This window comes from Bidens hawaiensis, unplaced genomic scaffold (assembly GCF_021521415.1).
Source record: "Bidens hawaiensis isolate Kalapana, Puna unplaced genomic scaffold, B.hawaiensis_p1.1 tig00005061_1, whole genome shotgun sequence".
Classification (NCBI taxonomy): Eukaryota; Viridiplantae; Streptophyta; class Magnoliopsida; order Asterales; family Asteraceae; genus Bidens; species Bidens hawaiensis.
Genome location: NW_027491322.1, coordinates 1564411 through 1583320, shown reverse-complemented (window position 1 = coordinate 1583320; position 18910 = coordinate 1564411). Strand labels below are relative to the sequence as shown.

Sequence of the window (18910 nt, the reverse complement as noted above, 5' to 3'; positions counted from 1 at the left end):
ATTTTTATAATTAAGAAACATATCACTTTTGAGCCTGGTCAAACCCAACCCTAACATCGGTTTCAAACCCGAGTTTAAACTAGTCAAACCCGATCATTTCAATTTAAAACCGGGCTGGCATCCGAACTGGTTTCACCAAGAACCCGGGTTTGACTTTCTTTGACCCAACCTACTCGGTTTCAACCAAAACTGATTTATGCTAAAACCCGACTCGTGCACCTCTAAAAAAGTGTATTAAGCGGACAAGTGACACTTTTTCATACACTTCAAACGTGTAACAATTTTTATGTGAAAAAAAAACTCCCAACTTTATAGTTTATACAACTCCAAGTTAGTTGATTCTGCCGTTACAAAAAAAAAGTGATTTTGTTTCTAGGTTTCATTTTCTTGTTCTTTTACTCCGATTTTCAATTCAAGATCTTCTCTTAACGTTCTTGATATTGTACGTTTGTATGGTATCAGCCATCAGCAAGCAATGAGTATTCACCTATTTCGAGAATTTGGAAACTCATAAATCTACTATACCATTTTCAATCTCATCTCGAATTTTGAGTTTTTTTTCTCTTTTCCATGTAAAAGCGCGTATATCTTTCATTTGAGTAATTTACGCGTTTATTTCATATATCATTTTCTTAATTATGCACATGAACTTTTCAAATTTATTTTTTTTAATAGGATTTAATGATGATTCACTAATTTGAAAGCTTCTAAGTTCTAACTAGACAACTTTTGGCTAATTTGTTGCAGCTAACATCATATCCTGCCGGCTAAACTTAGATTTATTATTAAATTACATAAATAAATAATACAATTATTGGATGCATCTTACTTAATCAATTAATATGTCAAACTTTATGAACAAATTTTATACGGATTGAAAGCTACATAATACTAGTAATCTTGTCACATAATATTGTAACACTTCACATGTGAAATAACCTCATTCACATGGCACTCTCATTTCTTCTGTTCCTAGTTCTTTCTGTAATATTAATCTTACCAAGTAACGTACATGCAACGCTTGCAGACACGAATTTCACGTGTTCTACTGACTCGCCGCCTTCATGTCAAGCCTACCTCACGTACCGCGCAAGGTCACCTTACATGGACCTTGGAAACATATCTGATCTGTTCGGTATCAACCGGTTAAGTATAGCACAAGCAACCAATCTCACTTCAGAAAACGAAAAAATAGTGCATAATCAGCTTTTGTTGATACCGGTTAAATGCAGCTGCAATAATAATAACCGGTATTTCACTAACGTCACGTATTCTATAAAAAAAGGCGACAGCTTCTATGTGGTCGCGACATCTGTGTTTCAGAATTTAACTAATTATCACGCGGCTGAAGATATGAACCCGTCTCTAAACCCGACGAATTTGACTGTTGGTGAGTCAGTGGTTTTCCCTTTACTATGCAAGTGTCCTAAACAGTTTCAGAATAATATTCACTATCTTATTACATATGTATGGCAGCCACAAGATGATATGTTACATGTAACCTCCATGTTTAACACAAGTTCGGATAATATTAATGACGAAAATAATTCTCGTAACTTCACCGAGGCTGTGTGTCTTCCGGTTATTATTCCTGTATCTAAATTACCCGTGTTCTCGCTTTCTACTTCGAGTAAAAGGTCTAAACATATTCAGATAATGTTTATTGTTTTAGGCACTTTCGGGTCGGTTTTACTAGTTGTGATATTATGGTTTTTGGTGCACAAATACCGGTCGGGCAAAACTAAAATAGTCTTGGCTCGAAAGGAGTCGGCTTTTGAGTTTACCGACTTTCTTTATACGAAAAAAGACACGAAAAATGAACCGACTGTGCCTGCGAAGACAAGTCAAGATAAACTGCTTGCAGGGGTGTCAGGTTACTTATGTAAACCAATTATGTATGACAGACAGGAGATAATGGAAGCAACCATGAATTTTAACGACCGGTACAGAATAGGCGGGTCGGTTTACAAAGCCGTGATCCATGGTCAGACACTGGCTGTGAAAAAAACCCATGATCCAACCGAAGAACTCAAGATTTTGCAAAGAGTAAACCACACAAATTTAGTGAAACTTATGGGGATATCATCTGATTTTGATGGGAGTTGTTTTTTGGTTTACGAGTATGCTGAAAACGGTTCGCTCGACAAATGGCTGTTTCCCAAACCTTTATTATTATCTTCTCCTACTTGTTCAGGTCCATCGGTCCATGTTAACCACCTCTCGTGGTCTCAACGGTTGAGTCTAGCGTTAGATATAGCTAATGGGCTTCAATACATGCATGAACACAGTCAACCAAGTATCGCGCATAGGGACCTTAGAACGAGTAATATACTTCTGGACTCCAAATTCAAGGCCAAAATCGGGAACTTTGCGGCTGCAAGGCCTGCAATAAGCTCCATCATGTTAAAAGTTGACGTTTTTGCGTTCGGGGTGATTTTGTTGGAACTACTTTCGGGTAAGAAAGGGATGGAAACTCGAGATGATGGAGAGGTTTGTATGTCATGGAAGGAAATAAGAAAGATAATAGAAGTTGATGATAAAAGGGAAGAGAGTTTAAGGCTATGGATGGATCCGAATCTCGGTAGCTGTTATAATATTGATGCTGCTATGAGTATGGCTGCATTGGCTAGAGCCTGCACATCAGAGAAGTCTGCAGATAGGCCCGGAATGACAGAAATTGTGTTTAATTTGTCGGTTCTTGTTCAATCGAGTTCTCGAATGTATGAAAGATCTTGGACTTCTGGTTTGGAAACCGAAGATGATCATATGATCACTCCGGTTATAGCCCGTTAGCAGCTGTAAATTTGATTACTTATGTAACTTGTTGTTGATATAGTTTTGGTTTATTTGTGTGTTTGTTGTAAATTTGTAATCCATACATATTTAATAAACGGGCCATGTTCTGGTTGACTTGTTTAATCCATTTAATTAAACGGGTTGTGTTTTCAGGTTTAAATTTTTAACCTGTTTAATTATATTTTTTAAGTTTATTTAAACCCAGTATAATTTTACGAAACCACAAGAAAAAGGGTGAAAAAACATGAACAAAACTCGCCTATCCATGTCAAGTTTACAAAATGCCTCTTTCCGATCTAAAGGGCTCAAGAGATAAATAGATATTTTTTCAGGGGCCTTAGAATAAATTTCTATTTCATCTATATGTTCAAGCGAATCGACTTTTTAGCACCAAAGTTTCACTCGGCCAAGCCTCGTGACGTGGGTAACAAGCTTTCCTCAACTCGTTATATTTCCCAAAATCAAACCCTTCACGTTTCATCAACTTTTTTTGTTTTGCACCAAACCTGCTTTGGAAAAACCCTTTAAAAGACGGCTCTTTTGCGGTCCTCAAGAAAAAAGCGTATCCACCATGAAATAGATTGACGTGACATAAAAGCAAATGGGCTCCATCACGTCCCATGAAAGCTCCCAAAATGTGAGCCTCATGAACCCTGCGGTCTGGACCATTAGGTATGCCAGACCGCCCCACAGCTCTCTCTGGACTATTTTTTTCGCCTTGGTGTCGATGGCGGCCTTCCACCGCTCCATCTCCACCAATTCTTTAACTAGCGAGTTGTGGGTCGCCGGTGAATTTGGGGGCAGCAAGCCATAGAAGTGGTGTATTTTATAAATCGAACGCCTATAAATGGTTTTGTCTAAATATATTATATTTTCTAACGAGCATGTTGGAAAGGATTATATTTGTATAAGACATCTTATTTTCTAACGAGCGTGTTAGAAACAGTTTATTTTATAAACCAAAGGCCTTGAAAATCGTTTTGTCTAAGCATTTAAATTCTCTAACGAGCGTGTTAAAAACAATTATATTTGTATAAGAAATCGGTTAATATTCTAACGAGCATGTTAGAAGGGTTTGATTTTGTAAAACCAAAATTATAAAAACGTTTTGTATAAACGTTTATTTTTATTTTTAATGAGCGTGTTAGAAACGATTTAAAGACTTCAATACGTTTTGTTTAAAGCATTTAATTTTCTAACGAGCGTGTTAGACACGGTTTATTGTATAAACCAAAGGGTCTTAAAAAATGGCTTTGTCAAATCGGTTAATATTCTAACGAGCAGGTTAGAAGTTGCATAAATTTTATAACGAGCGCGTTACATAATAATTTTTATTAACCCAAAGGCGTTAGAACGGTTTTAAACAACTTAATGTTGATGTGAACAAATTAAATTGTTCAAATGTAACTACGTGCGTGTAGTTAATAGTTGTTCAATGTGGGAGTACCACTGAGGGAGAACCTCAAATGAGTGATGTTGTGATTGCATAGAGCATTTGTGCGGGGGAGCCTAATTGAATCACTTGAAGATATCATGGGAACGATTTCGGAGATGTACGAAATCATGTGGACATTGGGTGTTCGTGGATAGTTCTTATTGTTTGAAGCATATATTCTGTTATGAAAAATGATTCAAAATTAAGAACTATCTTCTTGCTAAAAGAAGCATGATATTGATGGTCGTTGGACATCAATAGGAAAATGTTGAACTGGGTTATCTACATTAAGTATCCTAATTTTGAGAGTTAATTTATATGTTCCCAAACGTCTCAAAAGGGTATAATATTTTCTAGTAAGCTTACTAGAGATGGATACTCGTTGAACTATAGCAGTTTATTGATTTACTTTCAAATATTGTTTGGGTTCAATATCTTCGGATAACCCATACATAGAAATTAATCAAATGTTTATAGTATAATGAATAGTGAAAGAAGATATTTGCACAAAGACAATTTGTGAGTTGTCACCATGATTAAATGTCAAGGATGAGACATCACACACCATGTGATGAGTGTATTAACATGGATACAACATATGTTGAGAGTATCAACATTGTGAAGATTCACATTTGTGAATTATAACATATGAAAGAATATATGTTATTATTGTAAATGACGTTAATAAACCGTGTGTGATTTATTATAGGAAACTTACAATAACGATGGATTTGTAGTTGCGTCTACCACCATCAATGTTGTTTGAACAATGTAGAGGATTTATCTTTCATTTTGGGAGAGTATCCCAATACATGGTTTCAACGAAACAAACAACGGAAATGTATACATCACTTTAGGCACATGCAATTGTCTTGTTTGATTGTCAATATACTAGACTATATTTCAAACTTTAGTGATCTTATACGGGTAACATTCATTATGTTGAATGCGTTCACCAAACTAACTCGTTTTAAGATTCATGTTTGAAGTTCTTATGAGTAAATGGTAAAGCTTTTAGAGAACAAAAGTATATATCTTAATTTAACTAATGAAGTTAAGTATGTGTGCGTAACTTACTTTAACTTTTGAGACTTTCCTAATACCAAGGTGTTGGGATGATGAATAGAGTCTCATTAATTTTTCTAAACCAAGATATGAATGTTGGCAAGAGATAGTGCGGTATCTCTTGAGGCTGTGAATAATCAGAATGATGCATCAGTTGTTCACATGCTAAAGTATTGTAGTATAAAGCATGCTAGACTAGTACTTGTTAATTTATATGCTCCGCGGAGATTAAATTAACTTAGAAAGCATTCATAATATAGATACACACAAGAAGGAATTCTTATATGGGCTAAACCATAAGTATAACTTCATTAAGTCAAAACTAGATCATGAGGAGAACTCATACGCTAGTAAATGTGGGAAGCTCACACTAAGGTGTATTTGCCTAAACTGGATCAAAGTGCAAGCAATGTGGGGGATAAGCCATTTAAGAAACAATCCATTATTGTATGTTAAAATGGTCTTTGAGAATGCTTTCTCAATCCTCGCGTGAAAGGGAGAACCTTTCATTACCCCTCTTAGTGATTGGATAAGTTTATCCAATAAGACTTAAATGTGGGGGTAACTTGCAATTTGATATGAATGTGGAATGTTTGGCAATTAGGATGTTGGTAATTCAATTAAAGATTGCAAACATGTGACCAAGTGGAGTACACAAGGTCATAACAAGTCCATCTAGAATATTAGACTTGGATGCCAATTGGTAACATTCAGAATCTTCGTAGATTTCTGCTATAGTTTACCAAAGGCATGATGGAAACGTGTTGAGCCTTGAAGAGCGTTTCATGTAATTCTAAAGACTAAACGATGTAACTAGATCCACGTAGAGATTATGAGTTACAGTCTTAGGAATGACTTGTGAGTCAATAACACGTTAAAACAACTTGTCTCAATTACAAATTATCGTTGTTGACTTTACAAAGTCAAAGATAATGTCTATGGAACCAACAACCCGAGGGTTGATGAGAGATCAAGTTGTGGAATGAGACTAAAGCCCATGAAAAAATATATATGGAGGTAACCTAACCTAGTTGATTGGAGATCCCAAGATTTAGGTTCAATAGGACAACTAATTTATATATCTCAGGGTGGTCACTATGGGGACAAGCTGATATATATGTTTATATAGAAGCTAGTATATTTTATAACATATACCCCTTAAACTATTAGGGTGTTTAAATATGTCCTAGTCTATTCCTACAATAAGTAGTGACAATTTTTGAGGCTATGCATGACATGGTTAATGATTTGTGGAAATCAAGATAACCTATTGCTTTTAATGATTTGAGCGAGAATCGCCTATGTGAGAGATAACTAGGGTCGGTTCGAATGGATTTTAGGGCAAAAATCCTAGAGCTCTCGCAGAACCAGGCTAGTGTTCCAGAACCATAATAGGACACAACAGGGGTTAGCCAGACCAGGGAGAGTGTTGTGTGAAGTGTATTGTCGTTTACATAAATGAGGGTATGTTCAAAGACATCGTGTCTACACACCGCTAGGAGACTAAGTATGCTTCACAAAGGAAGGTTCAAAGGGTAACACCTACCTGTCCTGCAATGCTCAACCATTGAATTGAATCTAAGAAACTTGCATGTATGGACTGATCTCAATGTGAAAATGAATGGGTTTTGTTTTCACATGTGAGGGATTGCTGGAAATTTGTGTGGAAATGAATGAGTTTTATTTTCACATGTGGGGGATTGTTGGAAAATTTTTTGTGTAAATAAAATGTTTTTAATTTTGAATTCTTTTATGTTATATGATTAGTTGAAACACCTTTGATTTAGTCAAGACCATTCAACATGCCATTAAGTTTTGGTCAAAACTTAAATGCATTGGTTAATGTTTATTGGAGTGTTTCAATTTTTTCATTAATGATGGTTGAATGGTTTCAACTTTCTACTAGTATAAATACCAAGGGAGCTCCTTGGTTGTAGACACACAAACACAAACACACAAAATAATACATTCTCTCTTGTGTTTTCTCCAACTTTCTCCCTAAAGAATTCCAACATTTTTTATCATCTTCATCATTTTCTTTAAGGTGCTATTCGGGTGCTAGAGCCCTCCCCGGCAATACATACTGCTTAGGCCGTTGTACCCTGGGAAACAAAACGGGGAGAGACCCGGAATTTGTTTTAAGGGCCCTGTGTAAAACAAGATCCTCGGCCACAAATACCACGACATCATTCTTCTTCTACACCTTTATTGCATTATTTTATTTCAATTGTATTGTAATTTTTATTTTTTTTCGGTGTAATTCATATTGTAATTTACTTGCTTTCCTAGATAGGTTTGATTCCTTGTATTGTAATCATTTTATTAAAAGTGTTTTATTTTTATACGCAAACGGTTTCCTACAAAATAAGCATAATTTATGTGAAAATAATTAGTTCAAAAAGATACATGTTTAGAGTTCCAACTTCAAATACTAACGTATTTCACCAGGAGCCAAATACATAATTCGAATACGTACTAGGCCAAAGTATGCCGACCTTTGACCAAGTAATTCAACTGTTGACCGACGCAGATTATATTTGGCCGACCTGAACCAAGTCTGCTTGATAAGGGTCCGAGGACTGAGTGGTTGCCAAGTACTCAGGCTTGGAATCCGAATTTTACAACGCTGCATAGGATTGTAAATAAATCAAATGGAAAATAAAGCAGGTGATGAGTTCATGCTTTCTTGACTAAGTTGAACATACAAGTAACATATAAGAAAACACCACTCCAATTACGTATGTCACTTGCGGTACACGGAATGAGTCTTCGAGTGCAAGTGGAGTTAATTAAAGAGTTATAGATAATTATCAAGTTTTGATTAATTATCTTAATTGTTTTTAAATTATTTTCTTAGAGTGATGGTTATAGTCTATACGGGTGCAAGTAGAATTTAAGCACTAGAAAAGCTCAAGAAGATCTCTTTTTTTTTTTCTTTTTGGAGTTAAGTGTCATTTTAGTACCTGTGGTTTGCTCAACTACGCAACTTTAGTACTTATTTTGACTTTTGTGCAAATGGCTACGTCAGTTTCAAAAAACTTGCATTTTTAGTACTTTTTTAACCGCGTTAACTTTTATCCGTTAAGTCCGGGGTATTTGCGTAATTTCATTATTTAAATCAGGAGTATTTGAGTAATTTCATTATTATATTTTTGTTTTCCTTTTCCTTTCTCCTTTTCTCTCTCCCATTAACCTCTTTCCCCCAAATTCATTATCTGAACTTAACCCTAATAATACCTCAAACTAATCAAGACCGTAAATTCAAACTAATATAAAAAAGGAGAGAACTAATCAAATGGGTGATTCACCTGCATATCGTTTCCGTGGGTTGGGTCCTCAAACTAATCAAGCATCTATGAAAATGTGCAGGCAAGTGCGAAGGCGTTAACTCTCTACAACGGCTCGTACTGCGCCTCAATATTCTCGTCCATCAATTTCTCGGCATACGATTGAACAATCTCATGTTTTCTCGAACTCACCGGAATCTCGTTAACTATCGCGAGTATTTGATGAAGAGCACGTGCCACCTTGTAATCTACCGTAACCACCGGAATTGAAATATGAACCGGAATCAAAAGAAGAAGAGATGACGTTTACGAAGCACATGTAGGTTGTGATGATGATGTAATCTAGGATCTTAATTATTATTCTGGTTCAACAATATAAAATGGGAGAGAAAAAAAATAAAAGAATAAAACAAATAATAATGAAATTACGTAAATACCCTGGATTTAACGGATGAAAACTGACGAGGTTAAAAAAAAGTACTAAAAATGCAAGTTTTTTGAAACTGAGGTAGTCATTTGCACAAAATTCAAAATATGTACTAAAGTTGCGTAGTTAGGCAAACCACAGGTACTAAAATGACACTTAATTATTCTTTTTATAAAAAGGCAAAAGCTCTAGAAGAATTAGAAGATTGACGAAAGGCGTAGAATAACTTACGGGTTTCGAGTTTGAACCAAGTCCCTCTCGTCCAAGTGAGAGTCTTTGTGAACTTGACTAAAATGATATTGATATTGTAATTCTAAATATATTATAATCTTTTTTTGTTTTGAATTTCTTTTTTCTTTTTTTTTATCCTTTAACTTTCTTTTGAAAAAGAAAACAATATATTTTCTTTCATTTTAACAAATAACTAATAAAAACAAACTTATATATATTAAACTTTCAACGTAATGCATCTGGTTAATTGAATCTGATCCATGTATAAAGATGTCCAATAGTCGGTTCTGTTCATAAAATTACTTTACTTTTTTTTATTATTATTATTATTATTATTATTATTATTATTATTATTATTATTATTATTATTATTATTATTATAGCAACCATCATATATATTATGAAAAATTGTATAAGAAAAGGTGTGAGAGAGAGGCTTCTTTTTACTTTGCTTATAAAGTAAAAGATATATAAGAACATTTCTTAAGTTTTAACTTATAAAAGTTTATATTTAAAATAAAGGGTAAAGTGATAAATATCAGCCTTTTAATTAAACAAATGATAAATATTTAAGAGCCTCTAAATCAAAAGTATACTAAAATTACTACATTTATTCTCTCATTTTTAATTAAATAATATTTTTTATATATTTATTATTTTTTTTCTTTTCTCTATTCGCAACTACTTTAAAAAATATTAAAAAACTATAAAAGATAAATAATAGATTTTCAAATATACAGAAAAATTACTAGATTTTCTCTTTCATTTATTCACAACATCTTAAACCACTTCTTACATAGCATATTATAAAAACCTCTCTCCCGTAAAACGAGGGATGAGATGCGAATGTTCTAATAATTCGTTAACCAAAAAAGAAAAAAAGAACAGTCACAAAGTCGCTAGACAATGAAGCTATATGGTAGCAGCTTCCTATGAGTTGCTCCATTGAATGTGCCTTACAAAAAGTGCATGTAAATATATCTTACTTTTCATCATGGTACTTTCAAGTTGAATAAATCATGCATACCATGATACATTATTATTATTATTATTATTATTATTATTATTATTAAAATTTTTCTGTACCTATTTCTATTGAATTCTATATAAAGTTCAGTATATAAAGAAAAAAAAAACCTTTAAACCTGTTAACCTACAACTATAGATACATTAATATGTAAATGTGTGAATATAATCAATTGTTAAAATTAATTAAACGTCACATCACATGCATTTTGCATTTATAAGAGATGAGTATGAGAGTTATTTCTATAATATTTGGTCATATCGTATATCATCTTATTTGTAGGTTGATACTTGGCACATCATATACTATCTCTAAAAAAATAATAATAAAAAAAAACACTTTTCTTTTAAGTTCTATTTGTTTAAAAAAATATTTATTTTTTCAAATTTAAAGTCCTAAAATACAATAAATAGTTAAAAAGGGAGGAAAGAAGTAGATAAGCAACATCATTGTGTTGTTTGATTTAGACATCGCGTAAGAAGCAAACGAGCAACAAAACAAAACTAAAGACAAAAATTAATAAGATAAAAAAAAGGGGGGGAAAGATTTTACTTATATATGTACTTGTTATATTATTTTCTAACAATTCATACAGAGAAATATTAAAATAATTTAAAAACTTGTTAAAATATCATGTTTAATTCATGTTACTTTTTAGATTTTGTCATCTATCTATATTCTATACGTCATATCATGTCATATAAAATCATATTATCTTATATCATATCGTATCATATATATATTATCATATATTGTACCAGAGTATACCTTGTCTTATCATGTTTAGACCATACCACCGCATGCATGTCCTACATACATGCCATGTTAACTAGAGATGAACTCGGTACTAGCACTAATACCAAAATTACTGATCACAAAAATCATCAATAGGTACTAGTATAAAAAATATTCAGTACGGTACCATATCGAAAGTACTGATCTTGAAAAACATAAAAAGTTGGTATTTAGTGGGTACCTACAATATATCGCACGATACCGGTTCTGCATAGTTACCCAATAGCATTTGCTCATCACTAATAACAACCATACTCATACGACGTTATTTCATACCGCACCACACCATATCTTAGCATGCCACGCCATACCATGCCACTCCATGTCGTGCCATATCATAATAATATAGTAGTTACTATATAATAATAAGAAAATAACAATTATTAATATTATAATGTAATAATTTCGTAAATTACTTGCATAATTGCCTAATTAAGTAATTATGCCCCTTGTGCAAAATTTATTTTTATAATTAAGAAACATATCACTTTTGAGACTGGTCAAACCCAACCCTAACATCGGTTTCAAACCCGAGTTTAAACTAGTCAAACCCGATCATTTCAATTTAAAACTGGGCTGGCATCCGAACTGGTTTCACCAAGAACCCGGGTTTGACTTTCTTTGACCCAACCTGACTCGGTTTCAACCAAAACTGATTTATGCTAAAACCCGACTCGTGCACCTCTAAAAAAGTGTATTAAGCGGACAAGTGACACTTTTTCATACACTTCTAACGTGTAACAATTTTTATGTGAAATAAAAACTCCCGACTTTATAGTTTATACAACTCCAAGTTAGTTGATTCTGCCGTTACAAAAAAAAAGTGATTTTGTTTCTAGGTTTCATTTTCTTGTTCTTTTACTCTGATTTTCAATTCAAGATCTTCTCTTAACGTTCTTGATATTGTACGTTTGTATGGTATCAGCCATCAGCAAGCAATGAGTATTCACCTATTCGGAGAATTTGGAAACTCATAAATCTACTATACCATTTTCAATCTCATCTCGAATTTTGAGTTTTTTTTCTCTTTTCCATGTAAAAGCGCGTATATCTTTCATTTGAGTAATTTACGCGTTTATTTCATATATCATTTTCTTAATTATGCACATGAACTTTTCAAATTTATTTTTTTTAATAGGATTTAATGATGATTCACTAATTTGAAAGCTTCTAAGTTCTAACTAGACAACTTTTGGCTAATTTGTTGCAGCTAACATCATATCCTGCCGGCTAAACTTAGATTTATTATTAAATTACATAAATAAATAATACAATTATTGGATGCATCTTACTTAATCAATTAATATGTCAAACTTTATGAACAAATTTTATACGGATTGAAAGCTACATAATACTAGTAATCTTGTCACATAATATTGTAACCCTTCACATGTGAAATAACCTCATTCACATGGCACTCTCATTTCTTCTGTTCCTAGTTCTTTCTGTAATATTAATCTTACCAAGTAACGTACATGCAACGCTTGCAGACACGAATTTCACATGTTCTACTGACTCGCCGCCTTCATGTCAAGCCTACCTCACGTACCGCGCAAGGTCACCTTACATGGACCTTGGAAACATATCTGATCTGTTCGGTATCAACCGGTTAAGTATAGCACAAGCAACCAATCTCACTTCAGAAAACGAAAAAATAGTGCATAATCAGCTTTTGTTGATACCGGTTAAATGCAGCTGCAATAATAATAACCGGTATTTCACTAACGTCACGTATTCTATAAAAAAAGGCGATAGCTTCTATGTGGTCGCGACATCTGTGTTTCAGAATTTAACTAATTATCACGCGGCTGAAGATATGAACCCGTCTCTAAACCCGACGAATTTGACTGTTGGTGAGTCAGTGGTTTTCCCTTTACTATGCAAGTGTCCTAAACAGTTTCAGAATAATATTCACTATCTTATTACATATGTATGGCAGCCACAAGATGATATGTTACATGTAACCTCCATGTTTAACACAAGTTCGGATAATATTAATGACGAAAATAATTCTCGTAACTTCACCGAGGCTGTGTGTCTTCCGGTTATTATTCCTGTATCTAAATTACCCGTGTTCTCGCTTTCTACTTCGAGTAAAAGGTCTAAACATATTCAGATAATGTTTATTGTTTTAGGCACTTTCGGGTCGGTTTTACTAGTTGTGATATTATTGTTTTTGGTGCACAAATACCGGTCGGGCAAAACTAAAATAGTCTTGGCTCGAAAGGAGTCGGCTTTTGAGTTTACCGACTTTCTTTATACGAAAAAAGCCACGAAAAATGAACCGACTGTGCCTGCGAAGACAAGTCAAGATAAACTGCTTGCAGGGGTGTCAGGTTACTTATGTAAACCAATTATGTATGACAGACAGGAGATAATGGAAGCAACCATGAATTTTAACGACCGGTACAGAATAGGCGGGTCGGTTTACAAAGCCGTGATCCATGGTCAGACACTGGCTGTGAAAAAAACCCATGATCCAACCGAAGAACTCAAGATTTTGCAAAGAGTAAACCACACAAATTTAGTGAAACTTATGGGGATATCATCTGATTTTGATGGGAGTTGTTTTTTGGTTTACGAGTATGCTGAAAACGGTTCGCTCGACAAATGGCTGTTTCCCAAACCTTTATTATTATCTTCTCCTACTTGTTCAGGTCCATCGGTCCATGTTAACCACCTCTCGTGGTCTCAACGGTTGAGTCTAGCGTTAGATATAGCTAACGGGCTTCAATACATGCATGAACACAGTCAACCAAGTATCACGCATAGGGACCTTAGAACGAGTAATATACTTCTGGACTCCAAATTCAAGGCCAAGATCGGGAACTTTGCGGCTGCAAGACCTGCAATAAGCTCCATCATGTTAAAAGTTGACGTTTTTGCGTTCGGGGTGATTTTGTTGGAACTACTTTCGGGTAAGAAAGCGATGGAAACTCGAGATGATGGAGAGGTTTGTATGTCATGGAAGGAAATAAGAAAGATAATAGAAGTTGATGATAAAAGGGAAGAGAGTTTAAGGCTATGGATGGATCCGAATCTCGGTAGCTGTTATAATATTGATGCTGCTATGAGTATGGCTGCATTGGCTAGAGCCTGCACATCAGAGAAGTCTGCAGATAGGCCCGGAATGACAGAAATTGTGTTTAATTTGTCGGTTCTTGTTCAATCGAGTTCTCGAATGTATGAAAGATCTTGGACTTCTGGTTTGGAAACCGAAGATGATCATATGATCACTCCGGTTATAGCCCGTTAGCAGCTGTAAATTTGATTACTTATGTAACTTGTTGTTGATATAGTTTTGGTTTATTTGTGTGTTTGTTGTAAATTTGTAATCCATACATATTTAATAAACGGGCCATGTTCTGGTTGACTTGTTTAATCCATTTAATTAAACGGGTTGTGTTTTCAGGTTTAAATTTTTAACCTGTTTAATTATATTTTTTAAGTTTATTTAAACCCAGTATAATTTTACGAAACCACAAGAAAAAGGGTGAAAAAACATGAACAAAACTCGCCTATCCATGTCAAGTTTACAAAATGCCTCTTTCCGATCTAAAGGGCTCAAGAGATAAATAGATATTTTTTCAGGGGCCTTAGAATAAATTTCTATTTCATCTATATGTTCAAGCGAATCGACTTTTTAGCACCAAAGTTTCACTCGGCCAAGCCTCGTGACGTGGATAACAAGCTTTCCTCAACTCGTTATATTTCCCAAAATCAAACCCTTCACGTTTCATCAACTTTTTTTGTTTTGCACCAAACCTGCTTTGGAAAAACCCTTCAAAAGACGGCTCTTTTGCGGTCCTCAAGAAAAAAGCGTATCCACCCATGAAATAGATTGACGTGACATAAAAGCAAATGGGCTCCATCACGTCCCATGAAAGCTCCCAAAATGTGAGCCTCATGAACCCTGCAGTCTGGACCATTAGGTATGCCAGACCGCCCCACAGCTCTCTCTGGACCATTTTTTTCGCCTTGGTGTCGATGGCGGCCTTCCACCGCTCCATCTCCTCCAATTCTTTAACTAGCGAGTTGTGGGTCGCCGGTGAATTTGGGGGCAGCAAGCCATATATGGCTTTCACCACCTGTAATACAAAATTGTTGGTGAAACTAGACTCACCTAATTTCACATTTGACCATTTTTCTTCAAATTCTTTTTACCCTAATCAAAACTAACAAGTAACAACCCAAAATTTGAAAAAAACAATAATAATAATAATAGTAGTAGTAGTAACAATATGTAACCTTGCCAACCAAAAACAAAAAGACTCAAGGCGCCTAAATTGGGTTTTTTTTTTTTTTCAAAAGCAGGTCCGGGTTTGATCAACAAAGTCAAAAACTCAGCCAGGTCGCTTGTTTTTTTAACTGGAACCCAATTTTGACCCCACACAATTATTAAGTCTTCACAAATCCAGCACATATTTGGTATGCCAAGCTGCAATACATGCATTACAGGCTGTATTTTATCCAAGTTCTTTTTTGTTTTCTTTTATGACCTTGAGTATCCGTTACCTGAAAAAACTCACTTAACCCACCAATACCATGTGAAACAAATTTTCATTTAACCCACCAATACCCTGTAAAACAAATTTTCCTTTGGAAGTTGAATTTTAACGTTAAGCTCTTCTAATGCAAAAAAAAAAAAGAAAAAAAGAAACATATTATTAAGATCCCATTAGGGATGAGCAAATTCGGTATTGGTACTAATTGGTACAAGTACCTGTACGGATTTGGTATTGTCGGTACCGAATCAGTACCAAGGTTTCGAGTTTTCGGGACCGGTACCGGTATTTCCCAAATTTTACCTTAAATACCGGTACCAAACCGAACATTTCGGTACCGGTGTAAAAAATTTGCGATTTTCGAAATTGGGATTTTTGATATTGGTACGGTACTAAGCTAATCCCTAGATGCCTTTCATTGGTGATTGGAGTTTGATTTTCATAAAAGATAATTTATTTTTATTTGAATTTATTTATTTATTTTTTTAGATTCCTGGGAGGAAGATGAATGAAAGTAGTCTCTAGGTCAATCTGTCTGCACCTCAAACAACCCTGTGATAAAAACATAACACAATAATACAAAAGAACCCATCAGATTTCACTCAATTCGAATCGAATTAAATCAAAACATGCAAACCCTAAACCCGCAAATGCTTAGCATTCATTTCTGTAGAACAATATCAAGGTGCTGGATAAAGCTTTGTTTTCCGTATTCAAATACTAAATAAATAAAAGTAATGAAATTAGAGGCCAATGCCAACCTGATGAGGCTTGAGGAACACAACATTCCCCAACACGATAACCGAACCCGAATCGTCTAACGCTTTGGCTAGATCCAATCCTTGATCTCTACTCGAACACCCGTCCACACAGATCTCCACAAACTTGTCATACGTTACATGGTCTTGACGGCCATTACTTAATTTGCATTTCAGTTTTTCAATCTGCGAGACCCTAAGAATCTTCTTAGCATCCGCAAGTGTGATCTCCGCTGGAGAAGAACGCCTCTCTGAGGTGTTCTTCTCCATCGGAGATCTTAGAGCGGCCGGATACGTGTTGATGTCCTGGGGAGGTGACAGGACATCGAGACGTATCCAGCCTCTCGTAATGTCCATCTCCTTCAGCCTCTCCAACACCGGCCGGAATGGGGTGGCGGTGGTGGTGGAGGCTGAAGAGATGCGGCAGTTACGGAGGGTTTGGTTGGAGAAATTGGTGTTGCGGATGTTGTTGAATATACGGTTAATTAGGGTTTGCTTGATCGCCATTGATACGATTATAATGAATGATACTATAATTATGATGATAATGACACAAATGTTGTTATGATGATGATATGCCTTTTATCATGGATTTGATTAGCCGGAGAACGATTGCTCTTTATAGTGAAAATATTAAGGTGTGAATTGCTTGATAATTGATAGCCGTCAATTCGTCCATGGTTATTGGTGGGTTAATCTTGATCGTTAAAAGGTTAAATCCATTATTATTATTATTATTATTATTATTATTATTATTGTAATCTAGTTCGGATCCTGAGCCATTATGGATTTCTTCTTTTGTGGCGACATAACGAACAACTGTTAAGTGGTAGCGGCGGTAAGGTTTTCTAGAAAACACCCAAACCAAACTTTGAAGTCGGCGTGGGCCCAGTTAAAGGTTAAGACAACATAGTCAGGCGAGAGTAAGGCAACGGAGCTCTCCAAATTAAAAAGAAAGTCGTTGTAAAAAAATAATAATTACTTAACTAGGTAACATATGTAACAAAATCCGTCACGTTGCAGCGACGGGAATAAAATTGGTATTGCTTAAGTGTGTTTGGAGCACCAACTAAATTAAATAAATGAAATTGTAAGTATCCAAAATAGTGTCGGTATACGTATAGTTTATGATGGAAGCGTCACAAATTCGGCCGGAATCGGTTAGGTTCGTTACGGTACTGACATGAAACCTAAAAATAAGTTGGTAAACGCCCATAATAGTGATGAGACCTACATATATTGTGATAAAAAAATAACGTATTTATAAAGATGTGTATTTATTTTGTATCGGTTAGGTTTGCTACAATAAGGAAGTTGAAAAAAAAAGACAAAACATCAAAACTAGTCCTTTATGTTTGTACGTTTTTTCAGTAGGCGTCATTTCGTAAACTTAATGGCATAAAACATCCTTTGTATTCAAAAACTCTATCAAGCTTTGTCCTTTGACCCTAACCCAGTTAAGTTTTGTCATTAAATCTGGTCATGTGCATTGCATATGAGGGTAATTTTGTAAATTTATCTTAATAATTAAAATAAAACATAAAGAAATTTAATAATAATAATAAGTGTGAGACCCACTAATCATCTTCTCAAAACAAAAACCCTATATCTTCATTCTATAACCACCACCGCCATCACTAACCCAACAACCACCAGTACCGGTTGCCAACTACCGCACTCTAGACCACTACTGCCGCACATCTAAACCACAACTACCATCACCACCACCCGCTGTCGACTGCCACCGCCACCCACAACCTGTCAACACCTCCAGTTTATGGGTCACCCTACACTAGACAGACCCACAGCACCAGCAGCCGCTGCAGATCCATCAAGATCAGGCGCCGCACATGCCGGACCAATATCCATCTCTCACCGTCCTAGCCACCAGTACCACCGACCACCGCAACCACCACATATGAGACTTATTACCTACCGCCGCCACCCCTCTAATTGGAGCAATTCTACCCCCAAAACCCTATCTGCCGCCACCCCTATATCTGCCGATTATGTCTCATTCAATTCTACCCCCACCCCTCTATCTCCGCCGCAGATCCGCCACCTGCAACTCTACCCCCAAAACCCTATGAATTGTTTTCCAATGGTATGGTTAATACACAAAAGAAAAAATCCAACTCAGATCCGGCTTCACCTTGATTTCGGGCTGTCGATTTGAATGAAGTCAAACTCAGATCTCTCTCTAAGGCTCGAAACCCTAGTCAGCGGTGAACAAGATTGCCATAATTTGGGTTGAGAGAAGGCTATTGTTCCGATCGGTGGTGGTTTATGGGTGTTTATCTAAGACGGTGGTGGTGGTTTTCCTCCATTTCTTTAGATCTACTTATCTGTATATATCTAACAAAAAATATAACATTATAATATATAACAACGGCTAGGGTTACGGCTTTGGGTGAGGCGTCTGTGGTGGCCGGCCACATTGCAGGTGGTGGTCTCGGGGTGGGTGGTGGAGGTGGTGGCCGGAGAGTGGTGGTTCAAAGGTGGAAGAAGAAAGGATTGTATCAAGTGGTGGTGGAGGTTGAGGAGAGAGAGAGTTTTTTAATTCTTTAATTTATAATATGTAATT

The 18910-nt window shown here is 35.5% G+C and overlaps 3 protein-coding genes across 4 annotated transcripts; 2 read left to right on the top strand and 1 right to left on the bottom strand.

The window, feature by feature from the left end:
* Nucleotides 1-913: 913 nt before the first annotated feature.
* On the top strand, nucleotides 914-2834 carry LOC143628782 (serine/threonine receptor-like kinase NFP). The gene has a single exon (XM_077098270.1). It carries the CDS (start codon nucleotides 949-951, stop codon nucleotides 2791-2793), a length of 1845 nt encoding a protein of 614 aa, XP_076954385.1. The 5' UTR covers nucleotides 914-948; the 3' UTR covers nucleotides 2794-2834.
* Nucleotides 2835-12439: 9605 nt separating this feature from the next.
* On the top strand, nucleotides 12440-14360 carry LOC143628781 (serine/threonine receptor-like kinase NFP). The gene has a single exon (XM_077098269.1). It carries the CDS (start codon nucleotides 12475-12477, stop codon nucleotides 14317-14319), a length of 1845 nt encoding a protein of 614 aa, XP_076954384.1. The 5' UTR covers nucleotides 12440-12474; the 3' UTR covers nucleotides 14320-14360.
* A 213-nt stretch (nucleotides 14361-14573) lies between these two features.
* Nucleotides 14574-16833, bottom strand: LOC143628780 (calcium uniporter protein 3, mitochondrial-like). 2 transcript variants are annotated; one of them, XM_077098268.1, is made up of 2 exons: nucleotides 16330-16833; nucleotides 14574-15151 (listed from the first exon to the last, which is right to left on the bottom strand). In XM_077098268.1, exons 1-2 carry the CDS (start codon nucleotides 16831-16833, stop codon nucleotides 14690-14692), a joined length of 966 nt encoding a protein of 321 aa, XP_076954383.1. In that variant the 3' UTR covers nucleotides 14574-14689. The 2 variants fall into 2 exon arrangements, 1 of the variants encoding a protein (XP_076954383.1); XR_013152819.1 differs by lacking the exon at nucleotides 14574-15151 and adding an exon at nucleotides 16036-16120 and having other exon boundaries at nucleotides 16330-16471.
* Between the last annotated feature and the right edge of the window lie 2077 nt (nucleotides 16834-18910).